The sequence below is a fragment of the Serinus canaria genome, chromosome 1, assembly GCF_022539315.1.
Source record: "Serinus canaria isolate serCan28SL12 chromosome 1, serCan2020, whole genome shotgun sequence".
NCBI classification, from domain to species: Eukaryota; Metazoa; Chordata; class Aves; order Passeriformes; family Fringillidae; genus Serinus; species Serinus canaria.
Window position 1 is genome coordinate 34,567,994 of NC_066313.1, and position 19,540 is coordinate 34,587,533.

The 19,540-nt window shown below is 39.7% G+C and overlaps 1 protein-coding gene across 1 annotated transcript in view; it reads left to right on the forward strand.

Moving 5' to 3' along the window:
* Window positions 1-280: 280 nt before the first annotated feature.
* TYR (tyrosinase) overlaps window positions 281-19,540 on the forward strand; it is a 41,819-nt gene continuing 22,559 nt past the window's right edge. The window contains exons 1-2 of the mRNA XM_009102738.4: window positions 281-1,319; window positions 10,702-10,918. Coding sequence (XP_009100986.1) covers window positions 477-1,319; window positions 10,702-10,918 — 1,060 coding nt within the window. The 5' untranslated portion in view covers window positions 281-476. The remainder of the gene's footprint in view (window positions 1,320-10,701; window positions 10,919-19,540) is intronic.

The window sequence follows — 19,540 nt, forward strand, 5'->3', positions numbered from 1 at the left end:
GTTTATTTTTTTCATTTTCATGTCTACTGTTCTTCCTATTTAACCAACCAGATTCTGCCACGTCTTTATTTAACCAACCATTTACTCTAAAGCGTATAATCAAACCAGGAATTCTGAGAACTTACAATTGATTCAGTGTCCAAACTTTACTTTTACTTCCTCTCCAATAGCCAGGAGAGAGCAATCATGTGCTAGGCAGAAGATGAAAGTTTATAATAAATGCCTGTATTTTGAAACTTGTAGGGGGTGGGGGGAAAGTCACTTGGCTTTCACTTAAAACATGTGATAATGAGATTAACCCTGAAGTGTATTTTGTGTGTAAATGCATCTTGTGTAGGAATGGGGAAGGACATTGAAGGGTGCGCTGTAGCAGAAGTCAGCAGTGAAGCATTCCTGGTGGAGGGAAGGAATTCCTTTCATACACAGGCCTTTGGAGGGGTCAGAGAGAACACTCCATGCACTGAAGCATAACGCTGATGTTCTCCTGCTGCTCTGTCACTATGCTGCTATTTGCCCTGGCTTTTCTGCTCGTCATCCTTCAGCCGTCCGCTGGGCAGTTCCCCAGAGTCTGTGCGAACGTGCAGAGTTTGCTGAGCAAGGAGTGCTGTCCCCCCTGGGATGGAGATGGGTCCCCCTGTGGGGAGCTTTCCAGCAGAGGGTCCTGCCAGAACATCCTTCTCTCCCAGGCTCCTCTGGGACCACAGTTCCCTTTTTCAGGAGTGGATGACAGAGAGGACTGGCCCTCTGTATTTTACAACCGGACATGCAGATGTGAGGGCAACTTCATGGGATTCAACTGTGGGGAGTGCAAATTTGGCTTCTCCGGGCTCAACTGCACTGAAAGGCAAGTGAAAACAAGAAGAAACATCTTCCAGCTCACCGCCAGTGAGAAGAACAAGTTTCTTGCCTATCTTAACTTGGCGAAGAACATCCCTAGCCAGGACTACGTTATTGCTACGGGCACGTATAGCCAGATGAACAATGGCTCCAACCCCATGTTCAGAGACATCAATGTGTACGATCTCTTTGTGTGGATGCATTATTATGCCTCTCGAGACACGCTCCTAGGTGGGTCCAATGTGTGGCGGGACATTGATTTTGCCCACGAAGCCCCCGGTTTCCTGCCTTGGCATCGTGTCTTTCTGCTGATGTGGGAACGTCAGATCCAGAGGATAACGGGTGATGAGAACTTCACCATCCCCTACTGGGACTGGCGAGATGCAGAGGACTGTGAGGTCTGCAATGATGAGTACATGGGTGGCAGACATCCCACCAACCCTAATTTACTCAGCCCAGCATCAATTTTCTCCTCGTGGCAGGTAAGAACCAGGGAAAGGGAATGACCCCATCTGATTTTAAGCACCTAGATGAGGTGCACAAGATGGGGGTTTAGCCCTACTGCCTTCCCTTAGATACTCCTGGAGAGAAAGGAGGCGATACCAGCAAGCAAATCAGATTTTTAACAGTTCATTTGTAACTTTGTCTCATTTCTTTCTGACTGTAGGATTTAGGTTGTTTAATTAAGAACATAAAAGTGAAGTTGAAGGGGGAAAGTTATGCTTTTGTGTCCAAACATGGCCTTTAGCAGGTTAAACAAGCTTGACTCTGGTGTGCCAGTTAGGTGAGAGAAGCAGGATTTATGCACATAAATTTCTAGCACCATTGCAAAACAGTGGGTGACTGAATGATGGAAATAGAAGCAGGTGCTTCAGAGGTTTTTCAGGCACTCTACCCCTCTCCCACTGTGTTCCTCCCATCCATGAGTTAAAAACTATCAAATTTAACTAACCTGCTTTCAATGTTAAACAAACAGACAAACAAGTAAACCAAACGTTAAGAGCAGAGAAGAATCAGCTGTATAATTCACATCAGTAGTCCAAAGAAATAGAGAAGAAATAATATCTGTTGCTCAAAGGAGCTGAGAGGCAAATACAAAAGGGAATCTTGGCAATTAAAAGCACTTCAAATGAGGCCATAAAACACGGTGACATTACATCTACATGTAAGTGATAAGGTCCCATATAGCTGAACTATGGTGTCCTACTGTAACACTGTGGGCTTTTTTTGTCTCTTGCTCATCCCTGCCACGTTGCCTAAAATACAGTGACAAAGGTCTATCAGCTTTAATAGACACACTTCATCATGACAATAGCAACAGTTGCTTCTGGTGTTGAAGTCTGTGATTATGTTCATCTAAATCTGCCTTCCATTTATTTCTGCAGCAGCAGCCCAAATGAAGGTTGGGCAGTTTTAGTGATTTAACAGAGTGAGAAATTCAAGCGGCTCTGGGATATTCTGGCATATTACAAATCAGCACCCAACTGGGCTTACTGGGCTGGTTGTGCTGTATTTAGTCTTGATTTGTGCCCTCTGAATAATATAGGGTGGGAAGACCTCTAAATTCAAGCATTTGGAGATAGGGTAACAGAGCTATTTAAGCTATTCTGTGGCATACCTTTTTCTCCCTCAGACAGGAATCATTTCAGAGACCATTCCCAGGAGAATGTTTGCATAGAGACACCCTGTAAAAATATTTTATTGACATAAACATGAATTATTGGGTGTCACTTGGCCTCAGTGCCTGAGAAATTTCCTGAACACTTTTAACTTAGTGTAGACATAAAATAGATAAGAATACAAATATGCATTTTCATCCCATTTACTAAAATTCTTCTTATTTCTAACAAGTTGAATCTGGATCAACCCTACTAGCTTAAGTAGATTGTATTGTCAGAAAGAAGTTGATTTTATGCTGTTCTGCACTGAGCTGAATAAATGGTTGTGTGAAAAATGTACATGTGGGGAAGTGGATAAAATGAAACCAGAATTGCACTGGTTACATGTGTCAAGCAGAGCTATCAATACAGTATATTGGATGAGATAACCAGGGTAGGAGGAGAGAGGTAATACACAGGAATCAGCAAATTTACTAGCAGGATTTTCTAAAAGACATGCAGTTATCAGGGAGTTGTGTTTAGTTGTTTTTTGGTTTTTTCCAAAGGCTTTATTGTGCCTAGAATCTTAAGTTATTTTTATCTTGGCAATAAATACCCAGAACATTTATGATATATTTAAGTAATAGTCAGGTTAAAATTTATTATTTAAAATTAGTTCCCACTAATAAAGTCTTAAAATAAAGAGGGGTTTTTTTTATGGAACAAGTTGTTCAAACAGATATTTTTGTATAACTTTAAGAGGTGCAGGAATAAAAGGTATGCTATGTTTAAAACACATTCAGTGTCAGTGTACATAGGTAAGAGCACTTAAGTTGTTTGCTGACGTTTTCCAGGTATTTTCTGGAAATGCTTATTACTTATATTTTTCAGCAATTTCTGGAAATGTGACAATTTTTTCAAAATTTCCAAAATATGTGATAACTTTACCTTCAAATACTAATATTTCCCTCTAATATCTTCCATCTATTATGGCTCTCCCAGCTTATCCTGAGAATGAATGAAAGAGTTTGAAGAGATCAGCATTTTCAGTCATGAGTTTGGGCTAAAGATATTTCTTTATTAGCATTGAATCCAGATTTTAACAATTGCTTAATAGGGAATAGCAGTCAATACAGTAACTTTGAGTAGCACAAAGTAAGAGATCAAAATATCACTCCAGAAAATAAAAAGAGAACAAAAATAGCCTTAGCTTGAACCTGAAAACAGCCACAGATCTGCTGCAGAGTGCTCTGATTATCTATGCTCTGTAGCTAAACAGCATGAGGGGGAAAAAAAAGAAAAAAAGAAAAGAGGAGGATCCAGAAATGTGAAGGAATTTGAAGGAGTTTAACAAGAATGCTTTCAGCAAGCATTCAAAATAAAAAGAGGGCAAGAGTAACCTTGGAATAGCACATCAATAATATGGTGTCCTTTTTAGAATTTTAAGTGTCTTTACAATGCCTGCTATGTTAGGAAATGGTTTAGATTTATTTTAAAAAAGGTAAAGTGCCTATTTGCAGAAAAGCATCTCTCTTTCTTTCTTTTTTTTTTTTTAATCCCAAAGAAAGGAGAAAATACTTTATTCCATTGAAAGGTTGCCATAGCAACATGGATACCCATGAATACATGCGGAAATTCTTGCTTTCACCTTACTTTTTCTTCAACATGCTGCTGTTACCACTTGGCTGAGTAAATTATCCATTGACATTTTTCTCATATTTGTCATCTAAGTGACACTTCTTATTCCTGCCTCTTTTTTACTAGCAAGACTATAAGGAATATTTACTGGTTTTGTTTGTTTGCTTAGCTCATGTTTTAGGGTGGGTGGGAAGGGTTTTCTCATGTTTTCAGTTACTTGTTTGTGATGATTCAAGTGTTACACTCAGCATTAGGACTGCATGAGACATACTAATGCTTTAGCAATTTTTGCAATTCTATGTCAACTTACCAAAAAAATATACAGGAATTGGAGATATTCCATTACCTTTTTAGAGGGTGGTTTTTTTTGTTTCAGTGCTCTTTTCTGTAACTATTCAAAATAATGTATTTGCAAAAAAAACCCCAAACTAATTGAAAATGTCCCTGCTCATGGCAGGGGTGTTGGAGTAGCTGACCTTTAAAGGTCCCTTACAACCAAAACTGTTCTATGATTCTAAGTAGTAGGAGGTTAAATTTTTCTCTCTTCTATGCTAGAAGAAACGACTGAAGTCAATGGAGTTGCAGATGCATAAAAGCCTACTGCAAATTAAAAGCAGAATCTTTCTTCTGGCAGTTAATGTTAGAGTCTGGGAATCCCCACCATGTGCTAGACATAGGATGAAGAAAATACAGTTGGAGAATCTAAGTGCTGTTTCAGTTTGCTGTTGTGGTAAGCAGGATACACCACCAACTTCAGCTCCCTCTGTTCTGTCTCTCCTAAGACTTGAGAGAAGCAATTGCATAGCATGGAGAGCTGGCTGCTCTCACATGTGCTGGGGTAAGCCTGCTGCAAATTCTTTGTTGCAAGCATGGAAAGTTTCCCTTAGCACTTCATTCCATATCACCCTGAAGAACCACTTACACAAAAGCAAAGCTACTACAAAAGAGAAACAAGTTACACAAATAGAAAATTGATAAAATGCTTCTGAACTAATAATGACAGTACTTTAGATCCATTACCTGAAAATATGGCTTCATAAGAAATATGAATTCAGCTATTCAGACACAGTTATTTAATTCTAAGTACATTTTATCAGGAAGCTGTATTGCTAGGTGAATTGTCTGACAGCGTTATTTGAAAGATTATTCTACATCTACCTTTAAAAACAGCAGGAAATTTTCAGATATACAAAGCCAGAAGCCAGCACTTCTTGATTCTTAGATCAGAAAAAGTCTTACATCCATCTGCTTATGGACACCCAAAGAACTCAAAAACTTTAGCTTTTATTGCAACTTAATAGATGGTGGTGCCAGCTACGGGCTGGTACATTAAAAGCAAGAGCCCAAATAAAGCAACTATAAAGAAGGAATTTATGAAGTGTGTTCTCAACGATATGCTTACAGGGATTATAAATTTGAAACATTTTCTGTTAGGAAGAGGTTCTTCTTCACATGCCACCTCAGGGCTGCAGCAGGAGGGTATCACAATTTGTGCACAGCAGAAGCAGCCACTTGGGTTCCCTCAGCCTCTGTGTCCCTGTGACAGGCTGTCCACAGGATCAGGTGTGGGTGACAGTGGAGCTGGGTCCCTGGATGCTTGGCTTTTCACTAGTGTACAGCCATGCTTCCTCAGGAGTCACAAAAGGTAAAAGATAAAGAAGATACACCTCTAGAGGTGTGTAAATCAATAGCTAGGTCGATTTTGTAAAAACTGGGGTTTGTTAATAATTCACCAGCAGAAGAATCTTACCATTTCTCTCCAGAGAGATGTGTCTGAGTGATTTCACAGTAGACATGGAGACAGCAGCAGTGATGGTACAGCCTGGAGACAGCTGCAGAGCTGTCAGACCAGGAGGTGCTAGTGAGTGCTTCATCAGTAATTGGTGACAGACTCCAGCCCAGCACCATTTAGAGGTGCTTAATCAGCTATGGGTTGCCCTTCAGTTCTGGGCTGCCTTCATGCAAAAAGGTGAAATTCAGCCAGCTTTTGCTGAAGGCTTAGAAAATACCTTGAAGTCACCAGGTTTGTTTTAATGCTGTCAGTTCATGTTTGTCTTATCTCCTTTTAGTTTGAGTTTCACAGCTCCCCCAGTTTATGTATGCACCATAAGGGGAAGAAAGAAAATTAAGGACCTCACCCTCTTAGATGTTTCTTAGAATTTCTTCAAGGTTTTGCTTTGTGTATTTTCTTTTCTTTAAATTCTCTTTATCCTTTTCTTTTGATTCTCTGCATGTTTAACTTTTCCATTCCTGCCAATATTCAGCAGCATATGAAGAACCAGATATAAGTATGCACAATCTCTTCAAACCCTTTTGGTCTGCTACAGATACAGCACCTTTCAAAGTTCCAGCTGTAAAAACAAGGTCCCAAGATACAGCTTGTGTCTGGGGATTTCCTTGCATTTTCCCAGTTTGGGGAATAAATGGCTTCTGGATGTCACTTAATTAGGATTAAATTATGCCAGGCCCTAATGCAGCCAAAAAAAGAGAAAAAATTAAACCTCTTTATAGCTGCCAACTGTTTTAAATCCAGTGTGAGAGCTGTGCTTTAATGAGATTCCCAAGCAAGGTTGTGAGAGTAAGTGGAGAAAGATAGAGAAAGATAATGAATCAGTAAAAAATATCTTTTGGTTCCATAACAAATCTCCATTCTGGACTCCATCTCAGGAGTCCAACTTCATGTGGGAGAAAAAGGTGAGGGGAGGTGTGAAAAAAGGCAGTGAAGTGCCTACATCACATCTCTGTGGCTGACACACACCAGCAAGTCAAGTGGCTGCTCTGACTGCAGTCTGAAGTGATTCTTTTAGGCTATCTAATCTGCAGCACAGCACTATGAAAATGTGCTCCTACAGCTTCTGGAGGGGGGCTCAGTGGCCTCAGGGGAGAGGCAGCACAAGGGATCAGTTCTGAAGGACACAGAGGTGTGGATTAGCCCTTTGAGTAGCTCTACTGCCCCAATGAACTGAGGAACTTCAGATCACTTCGGGAGTGAGCACCTATTTTGACACCACAGAGAATCCTCTTTTCCCAAGTTTAGGTATATATTACCAGTGTTGAATGCCTTTGTAAGCACAGCTCTAATAAGCAAAAGTAACCCCAAGAAATCTGTCACAAAATTTCACAAAGCTTTGAATTTAAAGATTGCAGTCAAAAGACTGAACATCACTGAAATCTTCTGTGAGGCAGTTCCCTTAATTTTGGCACAGGGGCTGGTCTGTGCAAGCAGTTGCAAACTAAAAGACAAAAGGCTTTCCCATTTGCCAGAGGTGTGAGACAGTAGCCTCTACAGTCTGTTTTCTTAGAGAGAAACACACAGAGCTGTGTTCAAGATCTCAGCTGCAGTGCACAGAGGGATATTTTTTGCTGGGTGCCACAAGGTCCAGAAGTGATGCTGCATATTCTGGACTGCCATCTACTGGTGTTTGCTCTGCTCACTACTTACATAAGCTTTTTCTCAGAGTATCTTCCTGACAGTTTCCCTGGGACTGGCAAATTCACACAAGCGGGTCCAGCTGGAATTTGAAGATGTGTCCAGGGTGAACTGAGAACTGAGAAATTTGATCAGGGAATAAAATACCATGTTTTAACCAACATGTTTACACTAGAAAGTATTCCTGCTGAAGCAAAATAAGGCAATGGTGTGACCTATTTTATGTGTGCTTTATGCAGATTACATCCAGAAAGAGCCATTTGACTGATCTATTATCACTCACACATCACATGACTGTTAAAACAGCAAATTATAGTTTCAGAATAGGCCCATAATTATATTCACCTAAGTTAAATATTTCTGGTTAAATTTATAACCAGGCCTTTATTTTTAGTTCACAAAAAGGATTACAGGCAAAAGGTTACAGACAAGCACTTTCATTCCTGGGACTTGTGTTGTGGCATTTCTTGACTATGACTTTCCAAATGCCTCTTAGCATCTGGCTTCTGTTTAGGATGAATTTGGTTAGTCAGACAGTTAATGAAGGGTACACTGAGAAATAAATGGAAAAGAACATTAACACTCTAAAAATTTATAAGCCTCATGATATTACAATTACATTAAATCCCACTGAAATGGATAAACCGAACAAAGGGGAGAAGTTTTTTTGTTTAGAGATATATTTAAGTTCATTCTTGAAGATTCCCTGCCTGAATATCTGAAAACTGGGTCTTGAACACAGCATGTAACTCCTCTTTAAGACACAATAGAGATACATCCCTAGGGAAGAGGGAAAACGATGGAAGATAGGAGATGGCAGGATGGAGAACCCAGGAGATATGAACCTAGATAGAGCCCATAGGAGAGGTAGATACAAAATCCACACACAGGAAGCTTCTGAGCCAAGAAATAACAGAGAAACAGGTTGAGCTTCACCAGGCAGGACACATTTGCCTTCATCACTAATGACTTCTAGGGACACAGAATGGTACTTTTTTAAAAACAAATTACTACAGCTTCTCCTGAACCATCCACCTACTTTCCTGCTAGTGGGAATCAACTCAGTAACACAAACTAATCATAAAACCAGCATAAACTATGGTTTGTGTTTATCACTGTGGGCCTCTCCTTTCTTGGTGTGGATTCTTAGAAGAGATTCTTTAGAGACACACTCCTGACCCGAGTCCCTCTTAGAGGTGCAATCCTGACCCATTTGGTGAGCTTCTGAGGGAAATGTGCTCGTGCGACTCTCTGCTGGAAAACTACCTACAGCCTCCAAGGGCTCCTCAGTAGTTTTAACAGAGATGGACAGATTGCAGTTAACAGAGCAGGATCTAAGGGTAAATTGCTCTGATAAGCTTTCTTATATACTCCCAAAAAAGAGGAGAATAGTTTTTTCATCATATTCATATTCATAGAAAATTTATCATTTAAGAACTCCAGGTTCTTAAGGACTCTGTGTTATATCACCAGCTTCATCAAACATTATCTATGAATTTGTCATCAAATCACTTACAAAAGGATTCATCTGATCTCCTTCCACTCCTTCAAAAGTTTGTTCAGCAGCACATCCACTTGCCTTTGGCTCTGTCTTTTGTTAGTTCAGAAGCACATCTGAGCCTCCAGGGTGTGATTCATCCCACCCTAATGCAGAAATAGAGCATTAAGTTGAACACTCTTAATTTTGCTTCCCTTGCTAACTGCAGTTCAGAGACAGTTTCAGCATTGATTTTTTTTACTCATTTTATTTCATTGACTTAGTCAGTGGAGAGAGTTAGGCACCCCTAGAGGTAAGTACATCTTACCTACCAGACATCTGGTTTGGGAGAGCTGTATCACACTCAGGAGATGCCTCCCTCTCCTCTGACTGCAGAGGTCACCCTGAAGTGTTGCTTCAATCTCACGCTTTCTATGTAGCTAGTATGTGTGAAATGAATCTCCCACCCACTTCCTTCAACAGAGAATTCCATGTCTTCCTTTTATCTCATTCAAAGCAGAGATGATTGCTTTCACTCACCTTCTTGTTTATTGTTTTGGTCCATGAAATAGAAATATACCTTCAGGATAAAAGAAGTTAAGGTTTCAGTGTTAGGTGTTTTCTCCCCTATGATGTTTCACTCACTAATGAGACCTATTCTTTCCCTATCCCAATTTCTCATTAACCACATTGATTACTTGCTAAGTGCAGAGTCCTGTGTTTTAAAGGGGTCTCTGGTGGTTTGGAGTTTTACTTGTTTTGGTGTTTTTTCCAAAGGAAAGCAAAACAATAGACAGAGTTTGATTCAGAGTCTCAACATTACCTGCTGATAAACAAAATAACTTCTGGGAATTCTGAGATGTCGTTGTTCTATGTCATTCTCATAGACCCACCATTGAACTACCTTGCTCTTCCAGGAGACTCAAAATGGACTAGCAGCTTCTGCAGATCATCTGACAAATGATGGCTTTGTGTGCCATTGTAATTGGACTTTGTCTATGAACCCACAACATTTATATAAATTATGCTGGATTCTGGCAGTATTTTACATCTTTCTCCATCTCTCTGTTTAGGATCCTTTCTTAAAATCCTTCACAACAATATTTCAGTTGGTGTTACAAGTTCATCTCCACAACACTTCTAGGAAGTACAGCAGCAAATTTTCCCATTTAATACATGTAGCAGCATTGACACATAGAGAAAGTAAGTGTCCATTTACCCTGAAAAAGCACACACAGATATTTTCATAATATTTTTTTTTTCATATTTTAAGTCAACATTTCCCACTCTTACTATACTGGGTAAAAAAAAAAAATCTGTGATTATGGCTTTGTTCAGTAGCTTGCTGAAGCCAAAAATCCTCCATTTAGAAAATTCAGTAGCAGATTTACCTCTGTGTCTTGCTGCTTTGGTGGGTAACATTGAATTTAGCCTCAGTGAGTTTTCAAGAGCATGAATGATTTGATGCCTTTGTCTATATGGGTAATTTCAGATCCAGATCAGTGTATTACTTCAAAATGTGCACTGTATTAGAGGGCTGTTTTCTATTAAATAACCATATTATATTTAAATCATACACATAAAACATAAAAACCAATACATATTCTTGAAACAAACTTCTTGCATTGTACACTTCTTTTGTTCTTCAAAAAAAAAATCATCCAAGTACCTCTTGTTTTTTTTATAATTGAAACTCCTCTAATAGAAAGTGTTTTATCCAGGTAATCTGCACTCGGTCTGAAGACTACAACAGCCAACAAGCTTTATGCAGCGCCACAAGCGAGGGGCCTATAAGGAGAAATCCTGGGAACAATGATAAATCAAGGACCCCAAGGCTACCATCCTCAGCTGATGTCGAATTTTGCCTTTCTCTGACTCAGTATGAATCTGGACCCATGGATAAAATGGCCAATTACAGTTTCCGAAATACTTTGGAAGGTAACGTGCTTGATTCTGTTACACCATTTCCAGCTGTAAATTGATTCTCTCTGGGCTTAGAGTCTTCAAACTCCGGGCAGTTTGAATTGATTTGGTGAAGGATAACTGTAAATAAAAGAAAAAGTTATGCTTTCACCTGGAATAGCAGAAGACAGAAAGAACCACATAAAAGGCATTTGATAACAAAGTAGACACTAGACTGGATCAGCCCCTAAGCCTGTTAGGAGATACTGTCTCCTGCTACAGCCAGCGCCAGGCACTGCAAAAAAATACAGCACAGCAGAAAAGGAGAACATCCAATAACCTGCTTGTGCACAACCATGGGTAACCCCCTAACCATGGAGGGTGCATGTTTGCCCTAGAATTCACTGTCTTCCAGGGACCAGGCTGGATAAGAAAAGTGAAAGAGAATGTTGCCAGCTGGCATGTTATGTCTACATCATTCCACTGTGAACTCCACAGCAGACTTTTTCCCAAACTCTAAGAAACATGGGTTAAGTTATCCCTCAAAAATGACACTTCGTATAACTTCAAAAAGAATTTAGTGGTTTAGTTATCCAGCTATTTAACCTGTTTTGAATTTTCCTAATTGGCTAGTAAGCAAAAGTTCTTTACTAAAAGAAATTCTTAATTATCTGTCCACTAAACTCTTTTGAATCTTGTAAAATTACAAATAAGCAAGGATAACATGTTTTACATTTAACAATAAAGATATTTCTACAATATCAGGTATCAGCTGAGTTAAAAGTGATCTACTTTTGATCTCTCAGAGCTTTTGGTTTTCAAAGAACTGCAAAAGGGCATACAATACAAAATAGGAGTGGGAGTGAGGATAAGAAAAGAGTCATAAAGATGATAAGAGGGATGAAGCAACTCTTTTATGAAGACTGAGAGAGATGAGGTTCAGCCTGCAGAAGAGAAGTCTCCAGGGGTAAATAACTGGGATCTCCTAGTACATTAAGGGGACTTAAAAAAGAAGGGAGAGGGACTTTTTATATGGGCAGATGGAGAGAGGACAAGGGGCAATGTTTTTAAACTGAAAGAGTGAAGGTTTAAATCAGATACTAGGAAGAAATTTCTTTACTCAGAAGATGGTGAGGCACTGGCACATGTTGAATGGAAAAGCTGTCCCATCCCTAAAGTGCTCAAGGCCAGGCTGGTTTGGGTCCTGGGCAGCTTGATCTAGTGAGTGGCATCCCTGCCCATGGCAGAGGGGTTGGAAGGTCCTTTCCTACCTTCACCATTCTATGATTCTAAAAAAGTTTCAATATGTTCCATCTAAGTCTTAATGCAATGTGGAATGCCATAAAGCCTTTTTGGGAAAAGTGGACCATTTTCTTTTTTAAAAATAATCAGAAATTCAGATTTTGTCCGTTGCAGCCTAGAAAGAATCCAGACAGTAATTGTCTACATCTCTAAATGCAGCTGCATTTTCTGTCCCTGAAAACAGAAACTACAGGAAGTATTGGAAAGAAAAAGGTGACCTAACTAAGTAGAGGTTTGCTTACATTTTACTCCACAAAGTGTGTGAATAGATGCAAAGGATTAGAGAAAAAGGAATCAAAGTAAACAAGCAATGAGTTACTGAGGACCTACCATCATACTGCTGGTATTGCAAACAAAAGCAAAAGCAGTCTGTAAGAGTTTTTTATTTTGTTTTTTAACCTGAATTATTTCAACACAACTTCACACCACAGGACCACAAACATTTCTGCAACCAGCTTATTTAGATAACAAGATACTGAATGGCACTGAAGTCATGGCTAATGTTGAAAAAAGATGGGGGAAAGTTTTAGAAGAAATTTTACTGAAAAAAATCCCTTATAATTGCATTAAATCATTCCTTAGAAATGGCTAGTTTCGTTTTTTGTTGTGTAAAAATGCCAAGCTTATATTGGTGACTTGCATTTACTGTCTCTGTGCCTACTTCTTCATTGTGTTCTTACAAATGTGTTAGGACCTTTGTAGATCCTAACATTTTGTTCCTTTTCAAAGCAAAACATTTTTCAACCCTTCTTTACTTATTTGCACAATCTTGTGCCAATACACCTAAGGTCAAATTCTAATTCTTTTTAGATCATAAGGAAATCCAAAGTGCATTGACCTTAATAGAGTTACTCCAGGTTTACGAAAGGTGAACAGAACTAAGCCAGTGACTGTAATTGAGCAGTTCCTGATTTACACCAATATGAGATTTACACCTCAGTTTCAGTTCTGTAATGAAAAATACTTGTGATCACATAGAACATCCCCTTCTGGGCAAAACTTAATGTTTTTTCATTCTTCAGTGCACTGGAACAAAGGCTGAAACTTTTAACCTTCAAAGGGGCAAGTATCAGCATCATTGTGAGCAGATGACAACAAGGCAGATGAAATCTCTGTTTGACTAACATAAAGTGCTGCTGCAGAGACAGAAATTATGTCACTGAAGAATTTATAGCGCAACGTCCATAAACAGAAAAGGTCAATATTGTTCAATAAAACACTCCCATGAGGCTGTGCCCATGAATTGCTCTCTCTGTGACTGACCAGATTCTGCTAGGAATGAAAAACAACAGGTTAAGAGCAGCTTACACTTTGCCCCTGGAAGCAATTATTTTAAATAGGATTCTTTGATTCGTGGTCCTAACTGGGGAACATGGCAGAAGAACATTGAAAAATTCTAAAACCCTGTATCACTCATTATTCATGAATTAACTCATGACAAATGGTATCAAGCCAAACCATGTCATAGCATACCATTGTCTGTCACAATTATGTATTGTTACTGCTATTTTGTCACGAAATAACTGAATAAAACATCAAACATTTCAAAATGTAATTTCATTTCAAAAGGACATTTTCCCTTTTTTTCTGAAATGAGAAATTTTCATCTGGAAAACTTTTCTCCGTATGCTCACAGTGATCCATAAAGCTATAGAAAAAATGGTTTCTAAAAATGAAGTTAGCCAACAGAAAACTTCTAATCGAAAAAGTTTCAGGCTACAGCCAACATTCCTCACCCAGCTTGAACCTCCACCCCTAGGTAAAATTATGCTGTGCACTGAGAAAATGTTGTCTGGTTGCAAAGAGTCATTGCTAGAGAACTAGAAAGATTACTCAGCACAGATCACATTGAAACTCTACCAGAGAAATTTTAAGAAAAAATAAGTAGATGGTGACATGATCTAAATTAGATAATCACAAACTTTGATTTACTCCAGTCACATGGGTCAAATTCCATGGATCTTGCAGCTAGCACACTCTAGAGAGATTACAGTAATAACACCACCTGAGAAAGTATGTAAGATTTAACCCTGAAAAATTTCCTGTGAATTTGCCAATGGCATAAATACTGCAGAATTAGAAGCTAGAAGAACATCACTAACTTCAAAGAACTTCGAAAATACGGCCTTAAAATTCTTATACTCCTCCTGTTTTAATGCAGATGCATCTATCTGGTCTGAACTTCTCTAAAATGGGAAAACTTTATTAAAGAAAAAAATCATACTCAGGGAGAATGGGAAAAAGTTGAACTCAGAGAACCATAGAATCATTTAGACTGGAAAGATGTTTAAGATCATTGAGTGCAACAATAAATCCAACACTGTCATGTCCATCACTAAACCATAGAATCACAGGATCATTAAGATTGGAAAAAGTGTCTAAGATCTCCAAATCCTGCCATTTTCACTATTAAACCATATTTCCAGGTGCCATATACAGATGTTTTGCAAACACTTCCAGGCATGGTGTTTCTGTCACTTACCTGGACAGCCTGTTCCAATGCCCAGCCATCCTTTTCAAGCAGATATTTTTTCTAAAATCTACTCTAAACTTCCCCTGTGGCAACTTGAGGTAACTTCCTCTTCTGTTGCTTGCTGCCTGTGAGAAGAGGCTGACCCCCATCTTGCTTCACCCTCCTTTCAGGCACCTGTAGAGTGATCAGGTCCCCTCTGAGCCTCCTTTTCGCCAGGCTAAACACCCCCAGCTATCTCAGCAACTCCTCACAGAACTTGTGCTCCAGACCCTTCCCCAGCTCTGTTGCCTTCTCTGGACACGCTCCAGCCCCTCAATGTCCTTCTTGCAGTGAGGGGCCCAGAACTGAGCACAGGATTTGAGGTGAGAACTCAGTTGTGCTGAGTACAGGGGAGAGTCACTGCCCTGCTCCTGCTGGCCACACCCTGGCTGATCCAGGCCAGGATGCCATCGGCCTCCTTGGCCACCTGGGCACACACTGGAGCAGCTGCTGTCAACCAACAGGTCTTTTTCCAATGGTGGCTTTCCGGCCACTCTTCCCCAAACCTGTAGCATTCATGTTGGGAACCACCATTTCACCTGGATGAACCTCATACAATTTTCCTCAGCTCATCAATCCAGCCTGTCCAGATCTCTCTGCAGAGCCTTATTCCAGCCCAGAGGAGGGCAATGGGGTAGTGAAGGGTCTGGAGCTTCTGAGAGAGATGAAGTTGTTTAGCCCGAGGAAAAGGAGGGTCATGGGGGACCTTAACACTCTCTGAAAGTAGGTTGTAGCAACGTGGGGTTGGTCTCCTCTATCCAGAAACTAGCAGCAGGATGAGGGGACACAGCTCCAAGCTGTGCCAGGAGAGATTTAGTTTGGTTATTAGGAGGAATTTCTTCACAGAAAGTGTGGTTAGACATTGGAATGGGCTGCTCAGGGAGGTGGTGGAGTCTCCATCCCTGGAAGTGTTTAATGAAAGACAGGACACGGCACTCAATGCCATGGTTAAGTTGACACTGGATATTTGGTTGAATTGGATGATCTCAAAGGTCTTTTCCAACCTCATTGATTCTGTGATTCCTGGCCTCCAGCAGATGAACCATCCAGCTTAGTGTTTTCTGCAAATTGACTCGGAGTGCAATCAATCCCCTCAACATGCAACAAACAAAGCAGAATTTGACCTTTAAAGTACCAGCTGTCCTTTCCACTGGCCTAGAAAGTCTCACAAAACTAAAATTTATTTCATCAGAAAGACTGTTTTGCAGTTGAGAAAACCACTTGCAAAACTGTTATGGATATCTAAATGATGCTAGGGATGCCAGAGATGCTAAGCAGTTCCCCAAGATAATTAAAGCAGATAGGATTGTTGGAATGGATCCTCCATTTGCAGTGCTAATGCTCTCCAGGCTCTGCATACCTGCTGTTAAGTGTAGTTACAGCACTTCAGCCAGTGGCAAAGGAGCAGCTGAGGAAAACACTACCTGCTTTCTACATAAAGTTCTGCACTTGACTGATGGTGCATGGATGTCTATGGTCCCTGATAGCAGATTGAAAAATCCATAGTTAATGTAATTAAGTGCTCTTTTAGAAGACATACACCTGAGCTAATTGCATGCTGAATGAGAACCACCTATATACCATCCTAAAAACTATCAGGCAGCCTTAATTTTTGAGTGGCATCATTATTTTCTATTATAATAAACTTTTCTTTAAATTTCCACCTGATTTAATTCAGCCTGGCTCAGTAAAGTTACTTGAAATGCACTGAATCACTGTTGCTGATCAACAGTGTTAGGAGCAGGAGCAGAACAAGGTTTATGAAGCCCTAAAACTGATATTTTTCTTTTCCAAATCACTGGAGAAACTTCACTTCAGTGATGCATGTCCTGATAGCTATTTCTGATGCACCATAATCAACCAAAGGTTTATAAGAATGTCTCAATGTTACAGCTTCCTATACTGGCCAAGATGATTTAACAGCTCACTGCAGACTCCTCCATCCATTTGTCAGTCGCCCTCCCTCCTTTTTTTGGTACCATCACTTGTCTTCATCATATCCTTATCTGTGAGTCTGCATTTTAGGGGCCTGGGATAAAAACCTGAGATCCCACACTCCAGGGTAGTTTCCTGCCAGAATAGTCAGTGAAATCAGTTCACAAAAGGACTGACGAGGTAAAGTTAGTGCAGAGGAGAGGAAGGCACAGCATGGGGCAAGGCAGCTGGAGGAAGAAGAGTTCCCCTATACTGAGACGAAGAACTCTTCTTTCAGCTCGCTGCTTGTATCTGTAGTTTCACATCTGCTTTAGAGGTGATTTTACTGCAGCTACCTCAGCTACCCTGTACTCTGAGAAAACTTTGAAGTTTTCACATGTTCTTTTTGGGCGACTCCACTCTAGCATGTCATCCTGCATAACTGATTGTACTGAAGTGTTTTAAAAAGCCTAAAGAATAAGACCCAAGCTAATAAGTCACAGTGACATCGCATCATGGCTTTATTCCTGCTAACTTACAAATTTAAAAGGAGTTAAGCTATATGGAGTTGAGATCAGATGTTAGAACTTCTAACGTGTGGGGTTAAACATGACATCAACTTTGACACTGAGTGGCTGCACCCCAATTATCTGGAGCTGGAGGGTGGGGTTGCTCAAGCTGTTCCAGTGCAGAGATTTTGATGATTAAGATAAATTACTTATGTGCAGATGGTCCATGAAAAGCTGTCCAGAGCCAAAATGAGTATTCAGTGTATTTTTATGAATGATTAGATCAAGTGTTTAAACTGCATTAAGAAATGTAAGAAGCATCCAAAGTCTGATATCAAACATATAGCTGTCTATCCAGACCCTGCAATAAGTTTTTTCCCCTTGAACATACTTAGATACTTAATGCAGTAGAACATAAGTGGAAGAATTGCTTCAGAATGATACACAGATGTATGCTATCCATACATATGTTAATGTTCACAGAAATGTCCCAGTATTGCCAAATTGACTGATTCCAATAACCATGTGCAAGAAATCCAAAATTGTGGCCACTTCTTCCTGTGAGTTCTGGACAGACTGTCAGACTGTACATACATTCTTTATAAGTAATATTTTACTCTGGTTTTTCCCCTGATTTGATAGCTAAAAAACATAGCATTCACCATCCTGCAGATTTCTGTGGGCCCAATTTTCACTTTGAGAACTTCTGTCCTTTGCTGTTTAAGTGACCAAACAGACTCTGGAATCCTGGTCCATATCTGATGTACTTAAAATCTGCAGGTGTTAATGTGTTCTTTGTTTCCCGAATCCAGACATGCTTTGCCCTAAAGTTTACAATATTCAAAGCAAGCCAACTCTACCTTGTCCAAATGTCCTAATTATATTTTCAACTCTGATTTCCCCTGAATTTTTCCAAAGCTTTGTCATATTATAGACTCAGAAAGATGGATGGCTATTACTGGATTTTTGGTTCTTAGGTGCTATAGTTATTATTTGATTCTTCTTATATATACCAGTGGGTTTATGCCAGATGCTCTCCCCTTGTTTGAAGAAGTTGACTGACAATAAAAGGCCCAATGAGGGGATTCAGACTGGCAAAGCAATGCAATAATTTCACACAGAAGATCAGAGTTGGGTGTAAAACTCAGGTTTCCAAGTTCAGAGTATGACCCTACTCATAAGGCAACTCTGGCCACATCTCAATCAATACCTTGTCTGACTCAGAGAGGAGCAAATCCAGAGCAAGATAGATGAAACTGTGGACCCAAATTCCATGTTGCAAGTTAAGGTTTTCACAGGGAAGGGGTTTTTTCATACTGGCTGTAGTTTAGTCTCCTGAACTGAACACCCACTGATAGCTGGCGCATTTTAGATTTTCTCCAAAGGGAATCCAGCTAGCAAAGTCAGCAATTGCCCCGTGGTGTGAGTAACAGTGTCAAGTAGCAAGACTGTTGGGAAAGTCGCTTCAACAGTATATTACTGATTCTCATTCAAATGCTAGTTCTTCATCCAAATAAGTTAATAAAGCAAGTGTTCAAAGTCCATTAGGAATTTCCCATAGATAAAAGCTAATATCTTTATTTTCTCCACCTTGCAGATATGATAAACTAAAGCAATATTTGGGAAAGACTGAGGATCAACACAATGACCATATTGTTCACAGTTCTTTTTATTTGATAATTAAATTGTGAAGAAGTTTTAATGTGCCTCTATTGAGCTTCCTCTTCCTACAGCTTATAGAAATTGTGAGAAGCAGACAACTTCAGTAACCAAACAAAAAAGACAGATATGAGAGACTTTGTGGCACGGATTAAGTATCAGAACTACCATCAGGTTCAGAAGCAGACTGGGAGGACAATATTTCATTCTCTTTCTATTCTCTGGGGAAATCCCAGAGAAGGATCAGATGGTTGAGTTGACTTTTGCTAGGAGTCCTTGCAAGTAGGTTGGAAGCATGGCTGATGGGATGGTGAGTAGGGCTGTAACTTCGGACTTAAATATAGACATGCTATCAAGATAAAAACTAATGCACAAACTCATCTTCCAGTATTTCCTGCTTGGGAGTTGGTCTGTGCAAACTCTTCCTAAAGCCCATCTTTTATGTGTCCTCCAAAATAACAGCAGTCCACAGACTTCCATCCTGCAAGTCTGACTGTAAAAAATGATTGATTACTCACCAAATCCTTCTGTAGAGGTTATAGATTGTATTGTGTTGGCTCCTATCAATAAAAGAACGTGTTCTGTAGAGGCAAACATTAATGGATGACTGAGTATATTATGAGATAAAATAGCCTGTTTTATCTTAGGAGCCTGTAAGTACAGAGATTAAAAATGGAAATAAAGCAAAAAAGTTTTCTCACATAAATAAATGTCCATACATAAATGTCTGTAGGGATTATGTTGCATTTTATCAGCCAGACA